The 20,774-nt window shown below is 41.9% G+C and overlaps 1 protein-coding gene across 3 annotated transcripts in view; it reads right to left on the bottom strand.

The window, feature by feature from the left end:
* Positions 1-20,774, bottom strand: part of rorb (RAR-related orphan receptor B) — a 259,117-nt gene that overhangs the window by 87,718 nt on the left and 150,625 nt on the right. For all 3 annotated transcript variants that reach the window (XM_078567181.1, XM_078567190.1, XM_078567173.1), the window contains exon 2: positions 17,540-17,625. In XM_078567181.1, coding sequence (XP_078423307.1) covers positions 17,540-17,625 — 86 coding nt within the window. The remainder of the gene's footprint in view (positions 1-17,539; positions 17,626-20,774) is intronic.

The raw sequence follows: 20,774 nt of genomic DNA, 5'->3' as shown, positions 1-20,774 counted from the left end.
ATTATCAAATCATGGGATGCTATTAATGCATGAAGTGTCATCGGATCATTCAAAAAATATAGACCATCGAATTCAATGGATGCAGAGGAAGATGATTTGTTCTGGAGGGATGATTCTGAAAGTGAAAGCACCGCATTTCAAAGTGGCAATCTGCCTTACCCACACCGTTAGTTCACATTTTATACTCAGCGTATAAGTTGACCCTATTTTTGGAAGGATTTTTGGAGACTTCAAAAGGTTGACTTAAACACCGGCATCTACAGTAATTACTACCAAAAATAATCAATAAGACTCATGAATATGCACTCATCTCCACATTTCTACTATTCAGTCCTATCTACTACCCTCCACAGGTGACATTTATTCTCCCAATGCAGCAGTACAAGAACTATTTGATTTGTTGATGCTCTTTTAGCATCTCCACCTGCAGCTACATCTAACTGAGAATTCTATTCTCAGCCAGATCTTAAACAGTGATTAAATACTTCATTTACACAAAGCATCTACATGTGTTACGGCTGCTATTTAGGAACAATTTCACAATCTTCGGACGCAGGCAAAAGGTAGCAATATCCATTTACGTGAACTCCAAACCTGAGGGTGGTAGAACTACACTGAGAAGGAAAGTTATGTCCCAGCAAAACCAATGCCAGGATGCAATAAGACATGAAAATGACAGGTCGATAAAGATCATAAGGTCCATTAAGTCTTTTGCATACAGTTGTGATGCATGAAGTATGATATTCTTGGTTCAAACAGGCATCTTTATTGAGGTCCTAACTGCCTATCTTTTGGTCTCTATTGCCAGGATACTTCAATCTGTTCAACTACTCCCTCACATTTATCTTTGATACTCTTATTTTCAGCAAAACATTTCTTCTCTCTCCTTTTCAATTCCACTGGTATGGCTCCAATTCTTCCTCAAGTCCTAAAGGCACAGACATGAATGTATCTGGTGAATAATTGATTTAGCCATCCATCGCAAAGGATGTTATTGCCCTTCATTCCCCTCTGCCAAAATCAATCACCATTCCAGGATCATCACATCACAGAATCATACAGCATTGGACGAGGCCATTTGGTCCCTTGTGCCAGCATCAGGTCTTTGAAAGGGTTGTCCAATTTAATTCCATATCACAGCTTTTTCTCCATAACCCTGAAAATTAGTCCTCTGTGAGTACATGCCCAATTGCCTTTATAAAATTCCTATGGAATCTAATTCCACCATCCTTTCAGGTAATATGTTCCATGTTTTAACAACCCTCTGCATGAAAAATAGTTCTCCTCATTTCCCCTCCAGTTCCTTTGCCAATTATTTGAAATGTATGACATCCAATTACCAGCTTCTAAGAAGTAACAGTTTCTCTCTACTTGTTCTACCAAAGTCCCATCCATGAGTGCAAGGGTGAGAGTTTTTTTTCCCTCCATCTGTTGTTTACCCTTTTCTTTCCCGCCAGACAATCCCTCTTCCCCAGGTTCTCTCCCCTCACCAATCCCTAATTCTTTATCTGTCTCTAATTTCTGTCCATTCCCCCCAGCCTTCTCTAAGATTGTTTTGTCTATAAGAACTATCTTTTGCTTTCTTGGCCTCATTCCCATTAAAAGGTTTTTTCATCCAACATCCCTTTCTTACCTCATTCCTTGACATTGTAAACAGTACCCATTCGCAGGCACTTTTGTTACGATCCCCGTGGAGACCTGTAACTTTTAAAAAGAGATTCAAACTTCCAGTTACTAGCTGAAAGAATGACACAACAAGATTTCACATTTTAAAACTTTTACTGTAATAAATTACTAAAAGCACTATTTACTGAACACTATTTTCTTTTTGTAGGCAACTTATAGTTTAAACTACAGAGAGCGATATTCCTCTTTTTATAATTTACATACATTGCACTCTCCATGGAATTATAGTTCTTATAGCAAACAGTTCATGGTTGCTCCCAGCTTCTTAGGGGTTCCTGTAATCCATTTCACTGAGTAGTAACTTCAAGTGATCATCTCCTGACGTTTTCCTCAGTTTTCGGAAAGTTTCTTAAATCCACCACCAGCAGTAAGCCTATTCCAATGATTCTTCTTTGCCCTGGCCATGCCAGAACAAATCTCCCAGAATCCGTTGCAGGATGCATCCCTTTGACTAGAGCCCGTCTACCTCCTGCATCCAGCTGTGGTAGCTCGCAAAGTCAAATAGCCTTTTCTCCCTGTTAATCACAAAGAACCCCCTGTCTGTCTATGATATTCATTGATTTATAGGGAAGCCCGTAACTTGATGTCAAAAATGGCTTTCTCTGTACTCTTCGCCATGGGAACATGAAATACATTAGCATTTCTATCTCAATACAAGGCTAAATAGCAATCCTTGGCCCCAACTCCCTTTCATCTTAGAAGTAAAGAGATAGCTGACAGCACAACAACTGTTCATAATCTATTTCCTACAACACCTTCTGAACCTTTGGGAGATTCAGGGTCAACTCATTGTAAACTCAGAGAATGCTGCGATTATCTCCAAGTGTGAATACCTTGCACCTTCTTCTCAGCCAAACAATCTAAGCCCTCCTTTGACCTCTAACAATCAAACCAAGCAGACTTACTGTCAGACAGGCTCCAAAACAGCTCACATTCCCCCTTCGTTTACCTTAAATTTAAAGATACAGTCCCAAAATACAGTCCCAAAATATAATCTTATAAATCTTATAAACCTCATAATTGTAACACCTCTTCCTAAAGAATGAAAAGCTATCATAGTGATGACTTTTCATAAACATTATCCAAAATGTAACAACTATAACATTCTATAGGCTTTAACAACTAAGTTACAATTAACGTGCTCCATATAGTATAAATAATATTCGCCCCACATGCTGTCTCGCCATAAAGAAAATGTGAATTTGTGAACGCTACCACTAAATTCTTGAGGCACATCATCCTCTCCCCATATGCTGTCACATTGTCTATTAAACGGTCCATCTTGACAGCATCATGGTGTTTAACTTGTATCAACCAAATGCTTGTAGCAATTAAAATTTAAAGTCCTTTTACAGCGATTCTTAAAATCTTTGCTCTCAAATGATGGAGAATTGGGTTTGTTGCTGGTAGCTTCTTTCTGCTAACGATCAAAGTTCACACTGTTTCCACGTCCTTGGCTAAAAGATGGCACCATTGATTCAGTCTGGGAAACTCTGTCAAGAACGATTATGCTTACTTCCAATAGTCCCTCTGGCTTTTGAATACCAGCAGGTGTAAATTGTAGACACAAGAAATTCACTGTCATAATGCTTTTTACTCTTTCAAAAGGCTCAGTGATTATAGCTAAATTCGGAACGAAATTACCAACCTGACTGACCATTCCGAGGAACTTCTGGACATCGGTAACACACTGACAGTTGTGGAAAGTTGATTTTGCCCCTTCATTTCATGATATGTCCCAAGAATTTAGTGGTAGTTTTCACAAATATACATTTTTTAAATTTAAGGTGAGACCTGCCTCTTATAATGCTTTCAGAACTTCCCAAACTCTGTGATCACGCTCCGATCTTGTGGCTCTGTGGATGAGGACATCATCCATATGACAAATTGCTCCCTTCTTTCCTTCCAGAATGTTTGACATAGTACACTGGAATATCTCTGGAGCTGATGATATATCGAAGGGAAGGCAGATAAAACAGAATCTCCTGAAAGACGTAATAAATGCTGTTATCAGCTTGGACTCCTGGTTGAGGGGTAATTGCCATAACCTGCTATTAGTGTCAAGTTTAGTGAAGAGCACGCTGTTGGCAAGTTTTACCAAGCTGACATCCATCGAGAACATAGGATTCGTTTCTCCCTGGACTGCTTTGTTTAAATGTGTGAGGTCTACACAAAGTTGGAGTTGGCCATTGGGCTTAGGAATGGTTATGAGCCTCAAACCCCACCTAGTTGGCTCCGTGATGGGTGATATGACACCTCTGTGTAACATTCTGTTGAGTTCCACTTTAATTTTTGTCACCAATGGGTATGGTACCCTCCTGGGAGTGTATGGTCACACAGGCTTTGCATCTTGAAGCAACGTAATATGGTATTCATGCTTCAGCTTACCAAGCCCCTGAAAGAGCTGTGGAAATTCTTGATGGAATTCTGTCCCTTTGTCTTATTGTAGGACTTTGTCTTCCTTTTTCAGAAGACCCTGAGCATTTTTGCTCAGTAAAGATGTGCTTTGATTTCACAAGATATACAGGGTCTCTGTGACTTGTGGTGAAGGATGGTGGCTATCTGACCTATTACTTGAAGATTTGTATTGCCTGGGTTTGCAATTTGATGCTTGATGGCTGGATGTCTACTGCATTAAGCCATTCTAAATGATCAGCCAGTATTTTAACGCCAGCTCCAGTATCAAGTTTGAAAGTCAGTTTTAAAACCTTTAACTTCTAAAGCAACAGATGAAAAATGTTCTTCTTGATCCTTTACTTCTCTTAGGAAATCTGCATTTTCATTTCTTTCCATATTCCTAATTTCCTGAGTTTTCTGTTTTATAGACATTCTCTTGCTTTCTTCCTTTAATGAAATTTTTAGACTTACAGAACTGCTTGAAGTGTCCTGTCTTTCCAAATTGGAAACACTGTGCATCCCCAGTTGGGCAATCTTGCCTTCTGTGCTGATTTTTAGTGCCGCAGCAACGGCATTTTAAGATGGCTGCTGTAGGCTTTCCTGCCCTTTTGTCCATTTTGACGGGCTTTTGAGTGGATGCAGCTGCCGCCCAACTAACCAACTCGTCCGAAGCCTTGGTATTTCCATGGATTATGGCCCGATTTTTCTCCATAAGATCGGCCTGCCTAGTGTATTGAACCGCTTGATTGAGTGTCAGGTCATCTTTTGTCTGTAAAAAATCTGACAGCTTTTTGTCGGGGATTCCGACAACAATGCCGTCGTGAATAAGTTAATCTTTCAATGCACCATACCTGCAACAACTGGCTAGCTTATACAGGTCTGTAAGGAACAATTCAACGGATTCCCTGGCCTTTGGGATCTCTGATTGAATTGTGTTTGCTCGAATAAAAGGTTCTGTTTTGGACTGAAGTATGTGTTGAATACTTTTAGGACAGTTTCAAAGGCTGCAGAGGTCTCTTCTACCCCATCTCAGAGGAACATCATCAGCAATAGGTCCCTCTGCATAGAGGAATAAACTAATCTGGTGCTTCTGCTCTTTCGCATGCAAACCCAATGCTGCTTGATACCTCAGGAAGTGTTTTTTCCACAACTCCCAATGCTAGTCTCTAGGGGCCTTTGAGGTTTGCAAACAGCCGTGGAAGGTGCAGTGACTACTCAACTGGTGCTGACATTGCTACAGATTCTCGGTGTGCCTCTCACAAAGGTAAGTCTTCTGATTCCTCCTTTGAAGAAACCTTCTTCCGATTTTTCCCCATCGGTGTTCTGCCGAAGGCACACTTGCTTGTCTCTTAGGGTAATTTATAGTCTAATCTATATTAGGAAGGTTTCCCTATACTCATGAGTGACTTAGGTCTGATTCAGGTAGGTTTCTTCTAAAACTACTTTATTTACACTATATACATAATAAGTTTTTAGGCAAGTACATCTCTCTTGTGTATACAGACTATTCAATCTTTCTTAGCCTTCTGCAGATGACAGCTGATGTGTATCATGATGTAATGGTGAAATCGTTATCTCATTACCATAACTATTAACCCTTTATTCTACAGAATGTTTGCTTGGCGATAGCTTTTGTTTTTGTATTGGTACCAAGCGATGATGTGATGTCAACAAAAAGGGGAAGGTAAGGTGCGTGACTGTTGGTGAATGGGAATTGGGGTTTTGGTTACTGGTATCACACTCAAGCTAGTTTTTCATAACAGCGAGACTGTGAGGATTCCATGTCCCTTTCTTTTCCTCTCCTCATGCTCCTGCTCCTCAGCTGCTCGCCATATACCAGGTGTCAAGTGCAGTCCCCTCATGATGGCAAGGTTCTGCAGCATGCAGCAGACCACCATGGATCTTGACACTCGCTCTGTTGAGTATAGCAGGGCAGTTCCAGAGCAGCAGAACCATTGAGCTGAAATTTTTTTCTGGGTTCCCGATCCTGCCACTGGGGGGAACTGCAGGTGAGGAATCCACTTATGTTTTGATTCAGAAGGTGATTTTTAAGGAGGCAGCCAATTAAGTGGCCGTCCCCTGGAGCCTCATTCAACTAAAGGACTGAGAGTGGGCTCCTGAGGCTGGAGAGGCAATAGGATGCCCTCCAGCACTGAAAGATTGGAAGTCCCACCATTATTGGTAGGCACTGCCGATGTAGGTAGGAGAAAGAGGGTGCTTCAAGCATCTTCAAAATGTTACAGCTGCCAGATTATCATTGTGGAGTCTGCAGATGCCCTACGGTTACTGCAACTCTGGTGGCACTTAACTGCCCCCAGTGGCAGACCTGGGGAGTGGTGGGGTGGGATGGGGGAGTGCACTCCCAATCCCACCCCACCCCTCCCCCGGTCTGCCACTGGGAGGCCACCTCCATTCATTGGCTGGGTTACGGCCTCAACTGAGGATCCATATGTTGACTGGAAAATTCCAGTCAGCATCAGAAGAGAAGTCTTTTTATTAATTCATTCATGGCATATGGGCGTCACTGCCGAGACCAGCATTTATTGCCCATCCCTAATTGAGCTTGACAAGGCGGTGTTGAGCTGCCTTCTTGAACCGCTGAAGTCCTTGCGGTGTAGGTACACACATAGTGCAGTTAGGGAGGGAGTTCCAGGATTTTGACCAGCGAAGGAACGGCGATATATTTCCAAGTCATGATGGTGAGTGGCTTGGAGGGAAACCTCCAGGTGCTGGTGTTCCCATGTATCTACTGCCCTTGTCCCACTAGATCAGGGATGGGAAATCCCGGGCCCGGTAGCCAGGTCCAGCCCGTTGCACTTTTTCCAACCGGCCCCCGGTGAGATTTCAAACATGTGCACATGACGCAAAGATCTCCGCCATTTTAGGCCTCGCACTTCCCAGCCTATCTCCTGAGAGCTGTCGAAATCCAGCCCAGCCACCTTGAATCTTAGAAACCAAGGAGCTAGAGCTCCAGCCTTTGAGCGGGTTAAAGGTAACAGTGACAAGCCCCAGTCAGAGTACTTTCTCCATTCCGCACAGGGCCATCTGCTCCATTTTAGAAGTGGCTCCTGCTTGCCAGATGCAATGAAGCTCAGCATTGCGGGGAGTGAGTTCATTTTCTGGCTGCGCTTCTCTCGAACAGCACAATCGGGACGTTAGGATATTTCTGCATAATTGTGGAAGGCAGGCAACTAGCAAAAAGCAAAACCCCTTTGATGGTGCAAAAGTCAGCAGAATCAAGATTAGTGCTCCTCTGGGAGCCTGATAGTAATCTGCCAGGAATACTGAGCAATCTTCATACAGGTGGAGCTTCTCAAATGTCCCACTGCTTCTTTCCAGCTATTTTGTCCTGACATTTGTTCCTAAATAATACATGTGCTTGGAGTTTAGTTGCACATGGTGTTCTCTCAGTACTTTTTTAAAAATAAAACACATCTACTGCAAACGAAAGAAGAAAAGTGTATGCAGAATGTCATGTCTTCAATGAAAAATGGACAAACGATTATTTTTTTTGTTAAGGTGAAAGGCAAACCCATGTGTCTAATTTGTGGAGAAGCAATTCCTGTCATGAAAAAGTCAACGTAGAAAGACACTACAGCATGAAGCACATCAAATACAAAGAACGTCAAGGACAAGTGCGAGCGGACAAAATTAAAGCACTTAATAAGAATGTGAGCATGCAGCAAGCAATTTTCACCAGACCAAGAAAGGTGGTCGACAGTATTATGCAAGCCAGTTATGTGGTGAGTGAACTTATCACAAAAAAGCATAGGCCTCATTCAGAAGGCGAGCTTGTAAAGGAGTGCATCGTTGTGACCGCAGCTTTACTGGCTCCAGAGAAAATCAAATTATTTGAGAGTGTGAGATTATCTTACAGGACCATGTCAGATCGATTTAATGAAATGGCTCAAGACATTGAAAAGTCTCTGAAAGATTCTGTGGCTGATTTTGACTTTTACTCTCTGGCTATTGATGAGACAACAGACATAACAAATACATGCCAACTAGCAACGTAACATCGACAGTAGTATTGAGCATCAACTTAATTAAAAGTAAAGTGTTAAACAGCCACCAGTTTAAGTAGTTATTGAAAGAACTTGAATCAGAGTACGGCAAATTAGTTTACTATTGTGAAGTGCGATGGCTCAGCCAGGGGAGTATGCTGATGCAGTTTTACAAACTGAGGAATGAAGTGAAACTTTCCATGGAGGCAAAGGGAAAACCTTTGGCCGAGCTGAGTGACAAGTGGTTGTGTGACTTGGTTCTCATGGTTGATATTACGTAGCATCAGTCTGAGCTCAATGTCAAATTGCAAGGGCCTAACCAGCTTCTTACTTCCTTTCTTTAAAATGTGAAATCATTTGAAGCCAAATTAAAGCTATGGCAACTCGACTGGAAAAGGGCAACACGGTGTATTTTCCTACCCTTCAGTAACAATAGCCTGTAACAACAGTGGAATACACCAAGGAGTGTGTAAATTTACTTCAGAAATTTTGAAGCGATTTCAAGACCTAAAGTGAAGGAACTGGAATTAAACATTTTGGCCACACCGCTCAATATTGAAGCAGTCGATGTGCCTGAAGACCTTCAACATGAAGTTATAGAACTGCAAAGCAACACTGAACTTAAGGCTGATTACAATAACCTGTCTCTGCTGGAATTCTACAGACTCCATATAGGCACCAATCAATTTCCACACTTGAGGAGGCACGTGCTGAAAATTGCATCACTGTTTGGAACTATATGTGCGAGTGGCCCTTGATAAGAAAAAGGGTTCCCCAACCCTGTTCTAGGTGGTAGCGGTCGTGGGTTTGGAAGGTGCTGGCTAAGAAGCCTTGGTGAGTTCCTGCAGTGCATCAGGCCCTTAAAAAGGCTTAAATGGCAGTGTGAAATTGCCATCCCACTTGCTTCCAATACTGCTTTTGCAAATGAATGAACATTTGGCCCATTGTAGCATGCCAATGGTCTGCTCCATCACAATTCAAGTGGCAATATGACTTTCACTGTATGCATGTTCCACGAGTGAGTGAGGATTGCACACCAGAGTCATCAGCCATGTTGCTAGCAGAAAGCCATTGTCATCCAGTAGCCAACCTTTTATTCCAGCTCTAGTTGAGCCATCATGGTAAACCAGTGGACTGCAACAGAATGAAGGCATCATGACTGCTGCCAGGAAAAATGGGTATTGACCAGCAAGATTCATTGCCTTTGGTTGCATGCCAGATGAATTTTGAGAGACTAGAATCACTTTTGTGCTTCCCAAAAGAGATATGTATGCACTCAATGGCATCTTGTACCATGATGAAGCCTGAAATCCTAGCAAGTCATGTGTTCACTCTGCATGCTGGTTTCTGGCAAGAAAGAATGAAATGTAGTTAGCTGTCTTTGTATAGAGAACCTTAGTGACCCTTTATATGCAACAATTCATGGCAAACTGTGAGATGTTGCACATAACTCCAACCCAGCCTTGAAAGAGCCAGGCACATAGAAGTTCATCACAGCAGTCACCTTCACAGCCACCGGTAATGTGATTCTAGTCCTGCTCTGAAATTGTAGGTGTGGCTGCAACATGTGACAAAGCTTAATTAGGACAGCCCTACTGAAGTGCACACATATCACACAATGATCCTTACTGAGGTTCATGCAGAAGAATAGCTCCCTGAATATACTAGACAGATATGATCTCATCCTGAAAGCCCTCCTCTTCCTTCTTACAGCAGTTTTTCCAGCTCTGCATGACCTCTGCTCATTGTCCCAGTCATTCTGTATTCCAAGGGGAATTCCTATTATAGCACCCATGTCTGGGAGCAACTGGTTTATGCAGAAGCCTTGAAGTCAGCAGAAATTCCTTCAACCTTGCCTCGCTAGACCTTTGTAACTTAAAAAAAACTGTGGAAAGCATCAAAAACTCAGAATTGAAGCAACAGATAGAAGACAATAACCGGCAACTAACGTACATGTAGCTGATGATCTCTTTAATTGTGCTGGATGGGGAGTCCTTCCTGCTGCTTAACACACGCTTATCAATGTAAGGTCATGAGACAGTATCAGCTGCAGTGGTGACCTCCAAATTGTCAGTTGAATGTGCACTAATGCCCTCAAAAATATGCGCCTGGCACACTTCACAACAGAAGTGTCCATGTACGTAACGGGTGACATTTTGGTCTCCTAACACTACCCATAGCACCCAAACCATGGACATTACAGAGTCCAATTCTGTGCCCAGTGTTCCTTTGACTTACCTCTTGTGCACCTTCCCTTTGCCCAACCATTGGCAACTCTTACTTTAGCTGCCACGCATCATACTCCAAGGCCAGGATATTTTCCTATGGTGGGCGGGCTGGGCGGGAGCGGGCGCGAAGCTGATCGCCACCCGTAATTGACTCCATGCCACCATTTTATGTGGACGGGTCAATTAAAGCCCGCCCAGTGTAATATGCAGCAGGTAGCGTTCAGTGCTACCTGCGCGGGCAGGGGGGAGGAAGGAGAGTCGGGTCCAGCGCTCTTTCGTGCATGCGCGCGAAAGAGCTCTTCAGTCTCCCTGTGGCACGGAGCTGCCTCAGGGAGACTGAATGGATATTGAAATAATAAAAGAATTTATTTTAAAGTTTATTTAAACATGTCCCCTCATGTCACTGTGCCACATGAGTGTGGACATGTTTTTATATTCATGAAAATTAATAAATTGATTTAACAAAAGTTTCAGGAAACCTCATCCCGCTTGTGGGTGAGGTTTCCTGAAAAACGTGAAGGCCGCTTGGGCTTTCCGTCTGCCTGCCAACCTTAAGGTTGGTTGGGCAGCGTTCTCAAGCGTCTCAATTGATTACTTAATGGCCTTAATAGGCAGTTTACATTTCAGCAGGCACGCAACCAACTCTGGCGTGGGCCCACCAAATGGAATATCGTGATGGCGCACGATGACGTCGGGACACACGCCCGACATCATCGCGCGTCATTTTACGCATCGGCATATCGCGCCTGCCCCCGCACGCTGACCGGAAGATTCTGCCCTAAAAGTCCCACCTTAAATCTCTCCAGCTCCTTTAAAACTATCCTTAAAACACAAATATTTAAGCAAGCTTTTAATATATCCTTTGATGGGTTGCGATCCTTTTTGTTTGATTATAAGGCACTGATATTTTTCTACTTTGAAATGATATAAATGCAAGCTGTTGTTACTGAATTAAACCCCTGTTCTGTTGCAGTACCAGCAAGGGTGTGATTAATTTATTATCGAGGTAATTTAAAAAAAAAAGTAGAAATATTCTCCCACAGCAACCCTCTTGCAACGAGGTTGTGATTTGGTATTAATCCTTTCAAACCAGCTGCTCCAGGTTTGATTTGCGCTCTCTGTTGCATTAGTTGATCTAAGTCCAATGGCAATAGGGTTGCCATAATTGGCATTAGCACTGCTGGGCTAGGGAGGGGAAATAATCAGCCAGGATTCCCATTCTTGATCACTATTTTTTTTTTTGTTTGTGGTATGTGGGCTATTGCTATTCTGTGACTGTCACTGGAAAGTATGTGTATTTGAGAATGCCAGATGAGAATAAAGTCAAGAATGTTGGAACACAATCCATGATCAAATACTGTTATCCATTGAATTTCATTGTCTAAGCTTACACAATAGTCCCACTTTTAAATTAACCCACCCAATGAGAAGGAAACAGGTTCCGGTTGGATGTCCATCTTATATCTCGCCTGATAATAGTCTCCATTGGCGGTAATAGAGCACAAATTTGGATGAGATGTAAAACAGGTGTTTGATCTGGACCTGTCCCTATTCTGCCAAGCGGTTTAGGCTAAAATCAAGGTAACAGAAGCTGAATAAGCATTACCGCCTAAAGATCAGCTCTGGCACTGAGTTACATATTTACAACAAGAGAAAAAGAGTAAATGGAATGTAAAAGAAAACTGATCTGATTGATATAATGATCCTCCCATCACTGATCTCTGAAAATGTCACCTTCTTTGATCAGGTAAAGTGCTCAATCTATGCTGTTTTACCCCTTTCTAATGATCTGTAAGAATCACAACTGTTATTTTCTCAGTGAGGGTAATTAGACTGGTGGTAACTAAAGCTTTATATATTAAAGCAGTAGCTTCAATTATTAGGGCACTTGCCAGACTGCATTGCATAGGTGTGAACAGAACTAAACTAGTCTTAGTTTGTTGGCATCAAGCATAAGATATAAAGAATAGAATAATACCATCTTCCGTAACCGATGATCTGACTGCATAATACATGAACTATGGAGTTATAACTGTTTTATGTCTGGTCAGGGCACAGGTTGTAAGAAAAAACAGTATCAAGCATTTCGAGACTAAAGCATAAATCTGGCTTTGAAATGGACATCTGACTGCCAGTATCCATTAGGTATTCTATTTAAACATGAATACACTGAGAAATGTCAGCACTTTCACTGGGATTAAAGAGAGTTTTTCTCTAAATCCAGTGTTTGGATTGGTAATATGACATTGGTAATATTACTACAGGTGGCAAAATGAGTCTGCGGCACAGGAAAGTGATTTGAGATGAAAAGGGCCAAGCTGCTTGTTAAAGGTGCTGGAAGACAATTAAAATGTAATTAAAGCTCTAAGCATATCAAATAGGGAGTAAGTTAAACTTCAACCCAACATGTTTAATAGAACAGTGTTAAGTTTGCAGGAAAACATGTTCCCTTTTATTAATGCTGCAATATTTATATTCCTTCATATTTTACAGACTTATATTAAAGCCTACTTCAAAATAAAAACAGTGTATACCATCTGTGCTTCTGGAATGATTCCATAATATTTCTTCTGAGAGCTTCTTGCAGCTGTGATCATTTGATAACTAATGATTCTGCTTTCGTTTTGTAACCTTTCTATAAAGATGCCATTGGTTGGTAGATTGTCAGAGAGTTGGACAGAAGAAAACTGATCTGAAATTGAGGAGCAAATCACTGTAGCTAGGATTTGGACAATGTTGTCCAATAGACATTTCTGACCAGTCCCAGCTGTGGCTGTCTGATACCATTTTAGACACTTGCGCGAATTTTAGTAATAAACCCCTTGCACACATTCCCACAATACAGCCAAAAGTAATCCACCCGTATACATTCATTTAACAAACACCTACCATCATTGAGTGACCAAGGAAGCTAAGCACTCAAACAATCAAAAACAACCCTGGCACACAATGCTTTTTATCCTCAATAAACATATGAAAAGGTTAAAGTATACATGTATATAGTGTGTGAACACAAATATGAAGAACACATCCAAGAATAGTGCCCCCTACTCATTGATTTTTATTAATCAATAATGCATTTAGCCACATCTAAATTCCCAATTAACCACAAGTAGCTTGTGCTAACATATTGCACAATGGTGGCTTAAGAAGGGCCGAGTGCCAAACTACATTCAGCAACAACTTATATTTATATAACACCTTTATTTTATAAGGCACCGTTGGATGTTTCCTTATGTTAAAGTATGACACTGAGCCACATTAGGAGATATTCTGTCAGGTGACCAAAAGCTTGGTGAGAGGATAATTTGAAGGAATGTCTTAAAGCAGAAAAGCAAGGTAGAGAGGCTCTGAGGTGTAGCGAGGGAGCTCCAGAGCTTGGGGACAAGGCACCTGAAGGCACGACAACCAATGGTGGAGCAATTATAATTGGGAATGCACAAGTGGCCAGAATTAGGGGATATGTCAGAGGGTGGTAGAGCTGGAAGAGATTACTGAGATAGGGAGAGGCAAGGCCATGGAGGAATTTGAAAGCACAGGTGAGAATTTTAAAGTCAGGATGTGGTTTGACCAGGAGCCAATGTAGATCATGAGTGATAAGGGAACAGGACTTGCTGTGAATTAAGACACGGGCAGTGGAGTTTTGGATGATCTCAAGTTTAGAATGTGGGAGACCTGCCAGGATTGCAATAGAATAGTCAATTCTAGAGGTAAAAAAGGTTTGAATGAGGGCCAAATGGCAGGATTTCCCACCCCATGACCGAAAAAGTGGGCGGAATGCATTCCTGGCGATTACGGCAGCCCCACAGCCATTTAACATTCTATGGAGCATTAATTGGCTGGAGGCAGAACCTCACTTAGGAGGAAGTCCCACCTCAGAGCACAGTTGGCCAATCTGATTGGCAGCAGCTCTGTAGTTCCAGTTGTGCCACCAGGAGCAGTTACAACTACTGGGACTACAAGTAGTTCTATGAATCTATGTGCTGGAGCCCACAGAATCAGGGAAGTGATGGGAGGGAAGCCCCAGGAGGATGGAGGGCAAATGATGAAGTTGGGGTTGTGATTGCAAGGCCAGCTGGGGAGGGATGCACTGACGGCAGGTGCAGGGGGTGGTGGCTCCAGATCTAGAAAGTGATGGCTCGAGGCCCAAACAGGGTAGTCTGCCAGGCTTCCTGAAGGTGGAAATAAACATTCTTAATGGTTGCAAGCATATGATGTCAGAAGCTAATCTCGGGATCAAAGTTGCAAACAGACTCATTTAACCTCAGACTGTTGCCAGAGAGGGTCATCGATGGAGTCAATGGCTAGGGAACAGATTTTGGAGTGGAGACCGAAAACAATAATATAATCTTTAATTGGAGGAAATTTCTACTCATCCAGTATTAGATGTGGGTCAGATAAGCAGTCTGATAATTTAGCAACAGTGAAGGAGTTGAGAAAGATGTGGTGATGAGGCTGAGGTGTGGTAGAGCTGGGGGTTGTTAGCGTACATGTAAACCGACACTGTGCCTTTGGATGATGTCACTGAGGGGCAGCATGTGGATGAGAAATAGGAGGTGGCCATGGATAGACCCTAGGTGACACCAGAGGTAGTGGTCCAGGAACAGGAAGAGAAGCTATTGCAACTGATACTCTGGATAGGATTACACAGGTAAGAATGGAACTGGGTGAGAGCAGCACCACCCAGGTGAATGATAGTGGAGAGGCTTTGGAGGAGGATGGTGTGGTCAACCATGTTAAAGGTTGCAGACAATTCACAAGGACAAGGAGGGAAAGTTCACCTTTGTCATAGTCCCATAAGATGTCATTTATGACTTTGGTGAGAGTCGTTTTGGTACAACGGTGGGGCAGAACCCTAATTGTAGGTATTCAAACATAGCATTCCTGGAAAGATAGGAATGGATTTAGGACATAACAAAGACTTGAGAGGAAAGGGAAGAGGTTAGAGGTGGGATGGTAGTTTGCTAGGACGGTAGGGTCAAAGGTTTTTTTTTTGATGAGAGGGGTGATGACGACAGGTTTAAAAGGAGAGAGGGACAACACCTGAAGAGACAAAACTGTTTACGATATCAACTAACATGGGAACAAGGAGGGGAATTGTGTGGATCAGTAGTTTAATGGGAATAGGATGGAGGGAACAGGAGGTGGGTCTCATGGATAAGATGAGCTCAGAAAGGGCATGAGGGGAGATGAGAGAGAAACTAGAGAAATATGCAAGTTTAGTCTAGGGCAGAGAGGTGGGGGGGGGGGGGGGGGGGGGTGGTGCGAGGGGGACATTAAAGGAAGTTTAGCCATGTGAGCTAGTGGAAGGGAGGGATGTGGCAAAGGCAGCTGATTGGATGGTCTCAGTCTTAGTGACAAAGAAGTCCATGACCTCCTCACACTCATTGTTGGAGGTTAGGGTGGAGGGGACAGGGGTTTAAGAAAACAGTTTGCAATAGAGAAAATAAGACAGGGATTATCACTACATTCCAGGATTATCCTGGAATCCTTAGCAGTTTTAGTAAATGAGAGCATGACCCAATAGTGTTTCAAATGGTCCAGACAGGTCTGGCAGTGGATGGCAAAACCAGTTTTCCACCATATCCATTCAAGTCTCTGTCTCTTGGATTTAAGGATTCTAAAGCTCAACCAACTAAGTTTGACAATTATTTGAATGTGGCCCAATTTGGACATGTTCATTGGTCTGTGCCATAGTGGTATCCCTGTGTAGAGGGGCAAAAGACTGAATAAGTTAATTTACTTAGTATTTATAATAAATATATACCTTTAAAATTTGGTCTTGTGAGTTAACCAACTTTTTGATGGTGATATGCCCAGTTAGTCTGCATGAATGGTTACCATTAACTGCTGTATGTAAATTGTGCAAAGTACCTCCATCCAAATGAAGGAAAACCCAATACAAATGTTAAAAACAAAAGATAAAAACAAAACACTGAGGACATTGGAATTCAGAGCTGCTTTGAAGAAGAGTCATACGGACTCGAAACATTAACTCTGTTCTTTCTCTCCACAGATGCTGTTAGATCTGCTGGGGTTTTCCAGCATTTTCAGTTTTTGTTCCATTACAAATGTTAATCAATTACATCTATTACCGCACGTACAATGGAACTTTTTAGCATTCAATCCACCTTACACAGGGGTAATTCCAAAACTGTGCGCTGCCAGCAGGGAACCTCACATGCAGGCAGCCTGGGTTGAAAAATCGAGCCTACAATGTTGTACTCCTCTGTCAGAACGGAGTTCCCTGTGGGTACAGCCCCGCATTGGGAGAACAGATCACAGACTTACTCCCATTGTGTCACTGCTGTTCAAGGATTTTGAGATAATATTTTTACCCCCTTTGTTTCCTTTTCTATTCTGCCGCTGTTTCTAAATTCCTAGAAAAATTACCCTAGTTTGTTCTCAAAATGTTCAACTGACTTAGATTACTTGAAGAAATGTGACATTTTCCAAACCCATTGTAATGAGCATCCAACAGACTTTTACCCTTAAAGTACAGAATACCTTTTTAGAGCTTTTAGTACGATCTACATCTGAGAAAGAATATTTTCTATTTCTTTGTTGCACAAAATGTTCTTAAATGTTGTTCAGAGATCACTACAGGTTGATGCAAGATGCTAACCCATTTGCAGCTGTTAAGTCCCAATTTTTACACCCTCTTTATATTACATAACTTCTGAGTAGAAGAATAGCTTCTGAGTTTGTGATGGTATAACATCTTCCCTACTTACATTTTGAGTCAAATTCCTTAGCAGTAACACCAACCAATAAACAATTTTGAATTGCACTTCTGCCCAAGCATCTTTCCCAATGACTGGCAAAGTCTGTACAGGTGAGGAGGTGGAAAGCCACATCAGTGTTCTGTACAGACAGACTGAAAACTCTGCCTGTACACCACAAAAAGGCATCATCTACCATCACTGGCAAGAATGCTCACGGTTGCTTCTAAGGTGGTTCTTCACATCTCCAGATGTAGCAACACTACCTCATTTACTTTCTAGCACTGCTCTCCAAGTGAAAGCTATTATCACCATGAACACTGCAATGTTAAGGAGCCAGAATGTCATTTTTTGCTGCATTAGTTTAGACATTTATATTCAGGCATGTCAAAATGCCTGACTCTAAGCAGTAAGACAGCCCATTACTATTGTTAAAATGTTACTGAAAAGTGAGTTGTCACCAAGCCAGTTTACTATTAATATTTTTAAAAATCTCTCTTACCTTACAGCCTTCACAAGTGATGACTCCATAGTGAATCCCAGAGGACTTATCACCACAGATTTTGCAAGGTATGACTTCAATTTGAGCTACAAAAAAAGTATAAATATGTATTAGCATTGCCACAAAACTCATTGGTAGGCTGAGTGGAAAAGACAGTCAGAAGATCTGTGTGCAATTGGATGTTATGGGCTGGATTTTAACTTTTCTGGCTGTGAGGAGCAGGGTGAGCAGTCAGTAGAGTGTGGGGAACATGGACATTGCGGTTCCCCTGCACACTGTAGTGTTCTAACTCCACATTATATGTATGACGTCATTGACAGGTTCTCTGCTTGGAAGCTGGATTGACAGGCTTGGTTTCCAGTCAGATGTGGAGCAGTCCAGCAGAGGTTGCAAGACCAAGTATGTGTGCCTCAGGGGAAGGGGTTTGATCCTGGGGGAGGTGATTGATCACAGGGTACGGGGGAGTCCGATCTCAGGGTCTGGTGGGTGTCAGATGCCAGTGGGGTTGGAAATCTCGGGGGAAGTCAGAAGCCTGGGGGAGGTTGAACACCTGAGGTGGTTGAAAGCCTCAGTCAGGGGTGAAATCAGGGGCCCTCAAGAGGAAAGTTGGAGGAGTGTAAGATTTTGATAATACTACTAATTTTTAGGGCTTCTTGTTGGTTTGACATAACATCTATGTATTTTATTTTTAACACTTTTTAAATGATTCTGTTTGAATTTCTGCTAGTTTGGGAACAGGGAGGCTGTTGCTTGTGAGAAACTACACTTAATGTTTTTATGACTTTAAATTGCCTGAGAGTCTGGATTCAGCAGCTCAATGTTTGAAGAAATGGCTGAAAAGTAGCTTGAATTTAGGATGACACCTTATCTTTAAAGTAAAAGGGTCAGGGTGGTTGTTTTGTGGGGTGGGGCAAAATCTAATTGCAGGCGGTTATCCAGGCAGATATGCTGGATATAGCAGGTAGGTAATTGCTGGATCTGACAGTCTGTGATCAAGTTTAACTGTCGAGATGGGAGGAGGGGGTGTTGTGGGGGTATTGGGGGAGTTGAGTGGGGGGAGGGGGGGTGGTGGTGGGTGGTGTTGTTTCAGGAAACCCAGCTGTCCATGATTAAATTCAAAAATGGTGAATACAAATGAGGTTCATAGCCTCATTAAAACAATTAAAGTGCCAACCCACCCTTTTGGAGGGAGTTGGTTGCCTGTGTCTCCATCCGACATTTTACCATAAGGTTTAAAATAAGCAATTTGAAAAATATAAAACCGGATTGAAAATTTCTAGCAGAGTTCGATTTATTTTTTTTCTGAATCTGACCATGTAATAGCAACTGATTGAAGTTCCTTTTAGACAACAAATTCCTATGATTATGAAAGTAAATTTGCTACCATCATGGCTACAATGCACATGGTGCGGGCAGGGGGTGAATCAAAAATGAGAAGTAACAGTTTAGAGCAGAAAGTGATTTTTCAGAAGTAACTTAAAGATGAGCTAAAGGACGTAGTAGAGGCTGTGAGCTGACAGGGAGATCCTGGTTGTATTTTCTATGTTACGGACAGGGGAGAGATATGGGATCATTTCCTCTTTTCCCACCTCTCAACTGACCGCAACGAGATACAGTTTGGAGAGGAAATGTTTAACCCCCTTGATTAGTGTGACTTTTAACAACAGTCATGAAATAGGCTTTGTTGTAAGATTAAATAAAAAGGATTAAATTATTTCTCACAACAGCCGGAAAAGTTTGCAACAAATACCCGCTCCTCACTCACACAAGCACACATTCAAGAAAAGGTGATTTCCAAAGGATGCATCATACACATAGATTACCTAAAGTTTTGAAAGTCAATGTTATTCTGTTTATCCAAGAAGGTCATTAAAAGCGTTGCAAGCCTGGAAATTCTCTTTCAGTTCACTGAAGAAAATGAAGGTCGGGGGGTTTCCGGTAATGAACCCACAATGGTACTCAGGCAATAGCAGGTTTCTGATTCTTCAGTCAAAGTTGTGGTTGAGCTTCAGTAGTGAAGTATAACCTTGCAGGTAAAATGAATTAGCCTCGCTTATCTGCCTACAGTGGATTCTTCAGACAGGGTCCTCTCTTGTTCTGGGTGAATAGCTTCCCTCAGACCATCTCTCTTTGGGCCGTTCTTAGAATAAATAAGACAATTTCTGTCTCAAGCCAGTTTCTGTCATGTGACAACAGTTTTAATGCTTCCCATTGTTCACACAATGGGCTGATGTCAAATGTAATTGTCACACAATGAGGAACGAATGACACAATTTACACCTGCTTGTGATAAAGTGGCTCCTTCACACCCCTCTTTGTTAGATTTCAAGTTGCAGACACCAACCATTGTATTTGACTTTCTGTAAACTCCAGACAGCACTACATGCACATTCCACAGTGATCTTGCCTCCTGATGTCTCTTCAATGGAAGGTCCTCCACAAGGATATTTACATCTTAAGGACTTGCTAGAGGCATATTCAGACACGAGTTAATCCTTGTCTATATTGAAACTACAAAAGTCACCTGACCCTCTGGAGTCCATTTGTCAAGGTCAGTTATTCCAGGCTGTATTATTCAAGGCTGCCTTTTAAAAGTAGTGTCCGTCTTCCTAATAAACTTTACATGCATCTGATGCAATCATCACATCTGCCATGTGAAAGGCTAGATCACTTGTATTAGTCCTGTTCTTAAAAGGTTTCAGATTGTTTTCTTTAATACTTTGCATTTTGAAAAAAATCCATCTATCCTTGCAAATCTTCACATTATTATCCCAGTGCGCCTATCAATTTTTAATGTAACAAGTCTGTCACAAATAAATCCATTGTTTTTTTAAGTTACATGGCATACTCGCCCATATAGCCAATGCACCCCAAATGATACAAATTACTTATACAGTAAAACATATTATAAATGAAACAGCTACTTATTTTCTCCAATTCCCTTCAGTGGCCTGTCTGTATTTGGGGTATTTGATACTGTCTTCTCTCCCAACAGTTTAACAGCCAGCTTCATAAACAGACACTTTTCCCATATTAGTTTAGTTCTGAAAGTATGCCTTTGTAGGATTATGTACCTGATGAGATAATAATCGTCCAATTTTTGGTAGTGTGCTCACTGGATTTAACTTAGCTTTCACTTTACTTTCAATTATCGTGAAAACATCAACATCAACGCTACTATTAACCATAGTTACAAGGAGCAGTATGAAATGTGATGGATGTAATACAAAAGGTA

The sequence above is a fragment of the Cetorhinus maximus genome, chromosome 2 (assembly GCF_964194155.1).
Source record: "Cetorhinus maximus chromosome 2, sCetMax3.hap1.1, whole genome shotgun sequence".
Lineage (NCBI taxonomy): Eukaryota > Metazoa > Chordata > Chondrichthyes > Lamniformes > Cetorhinidae > Cetorhinus > Cetorhinus maximus.
The sequence above is the reverse complement of the archived record's forward strand: the minus strand, read 5'-3'. Positions and strand labels throughout refer to the sequence as shown.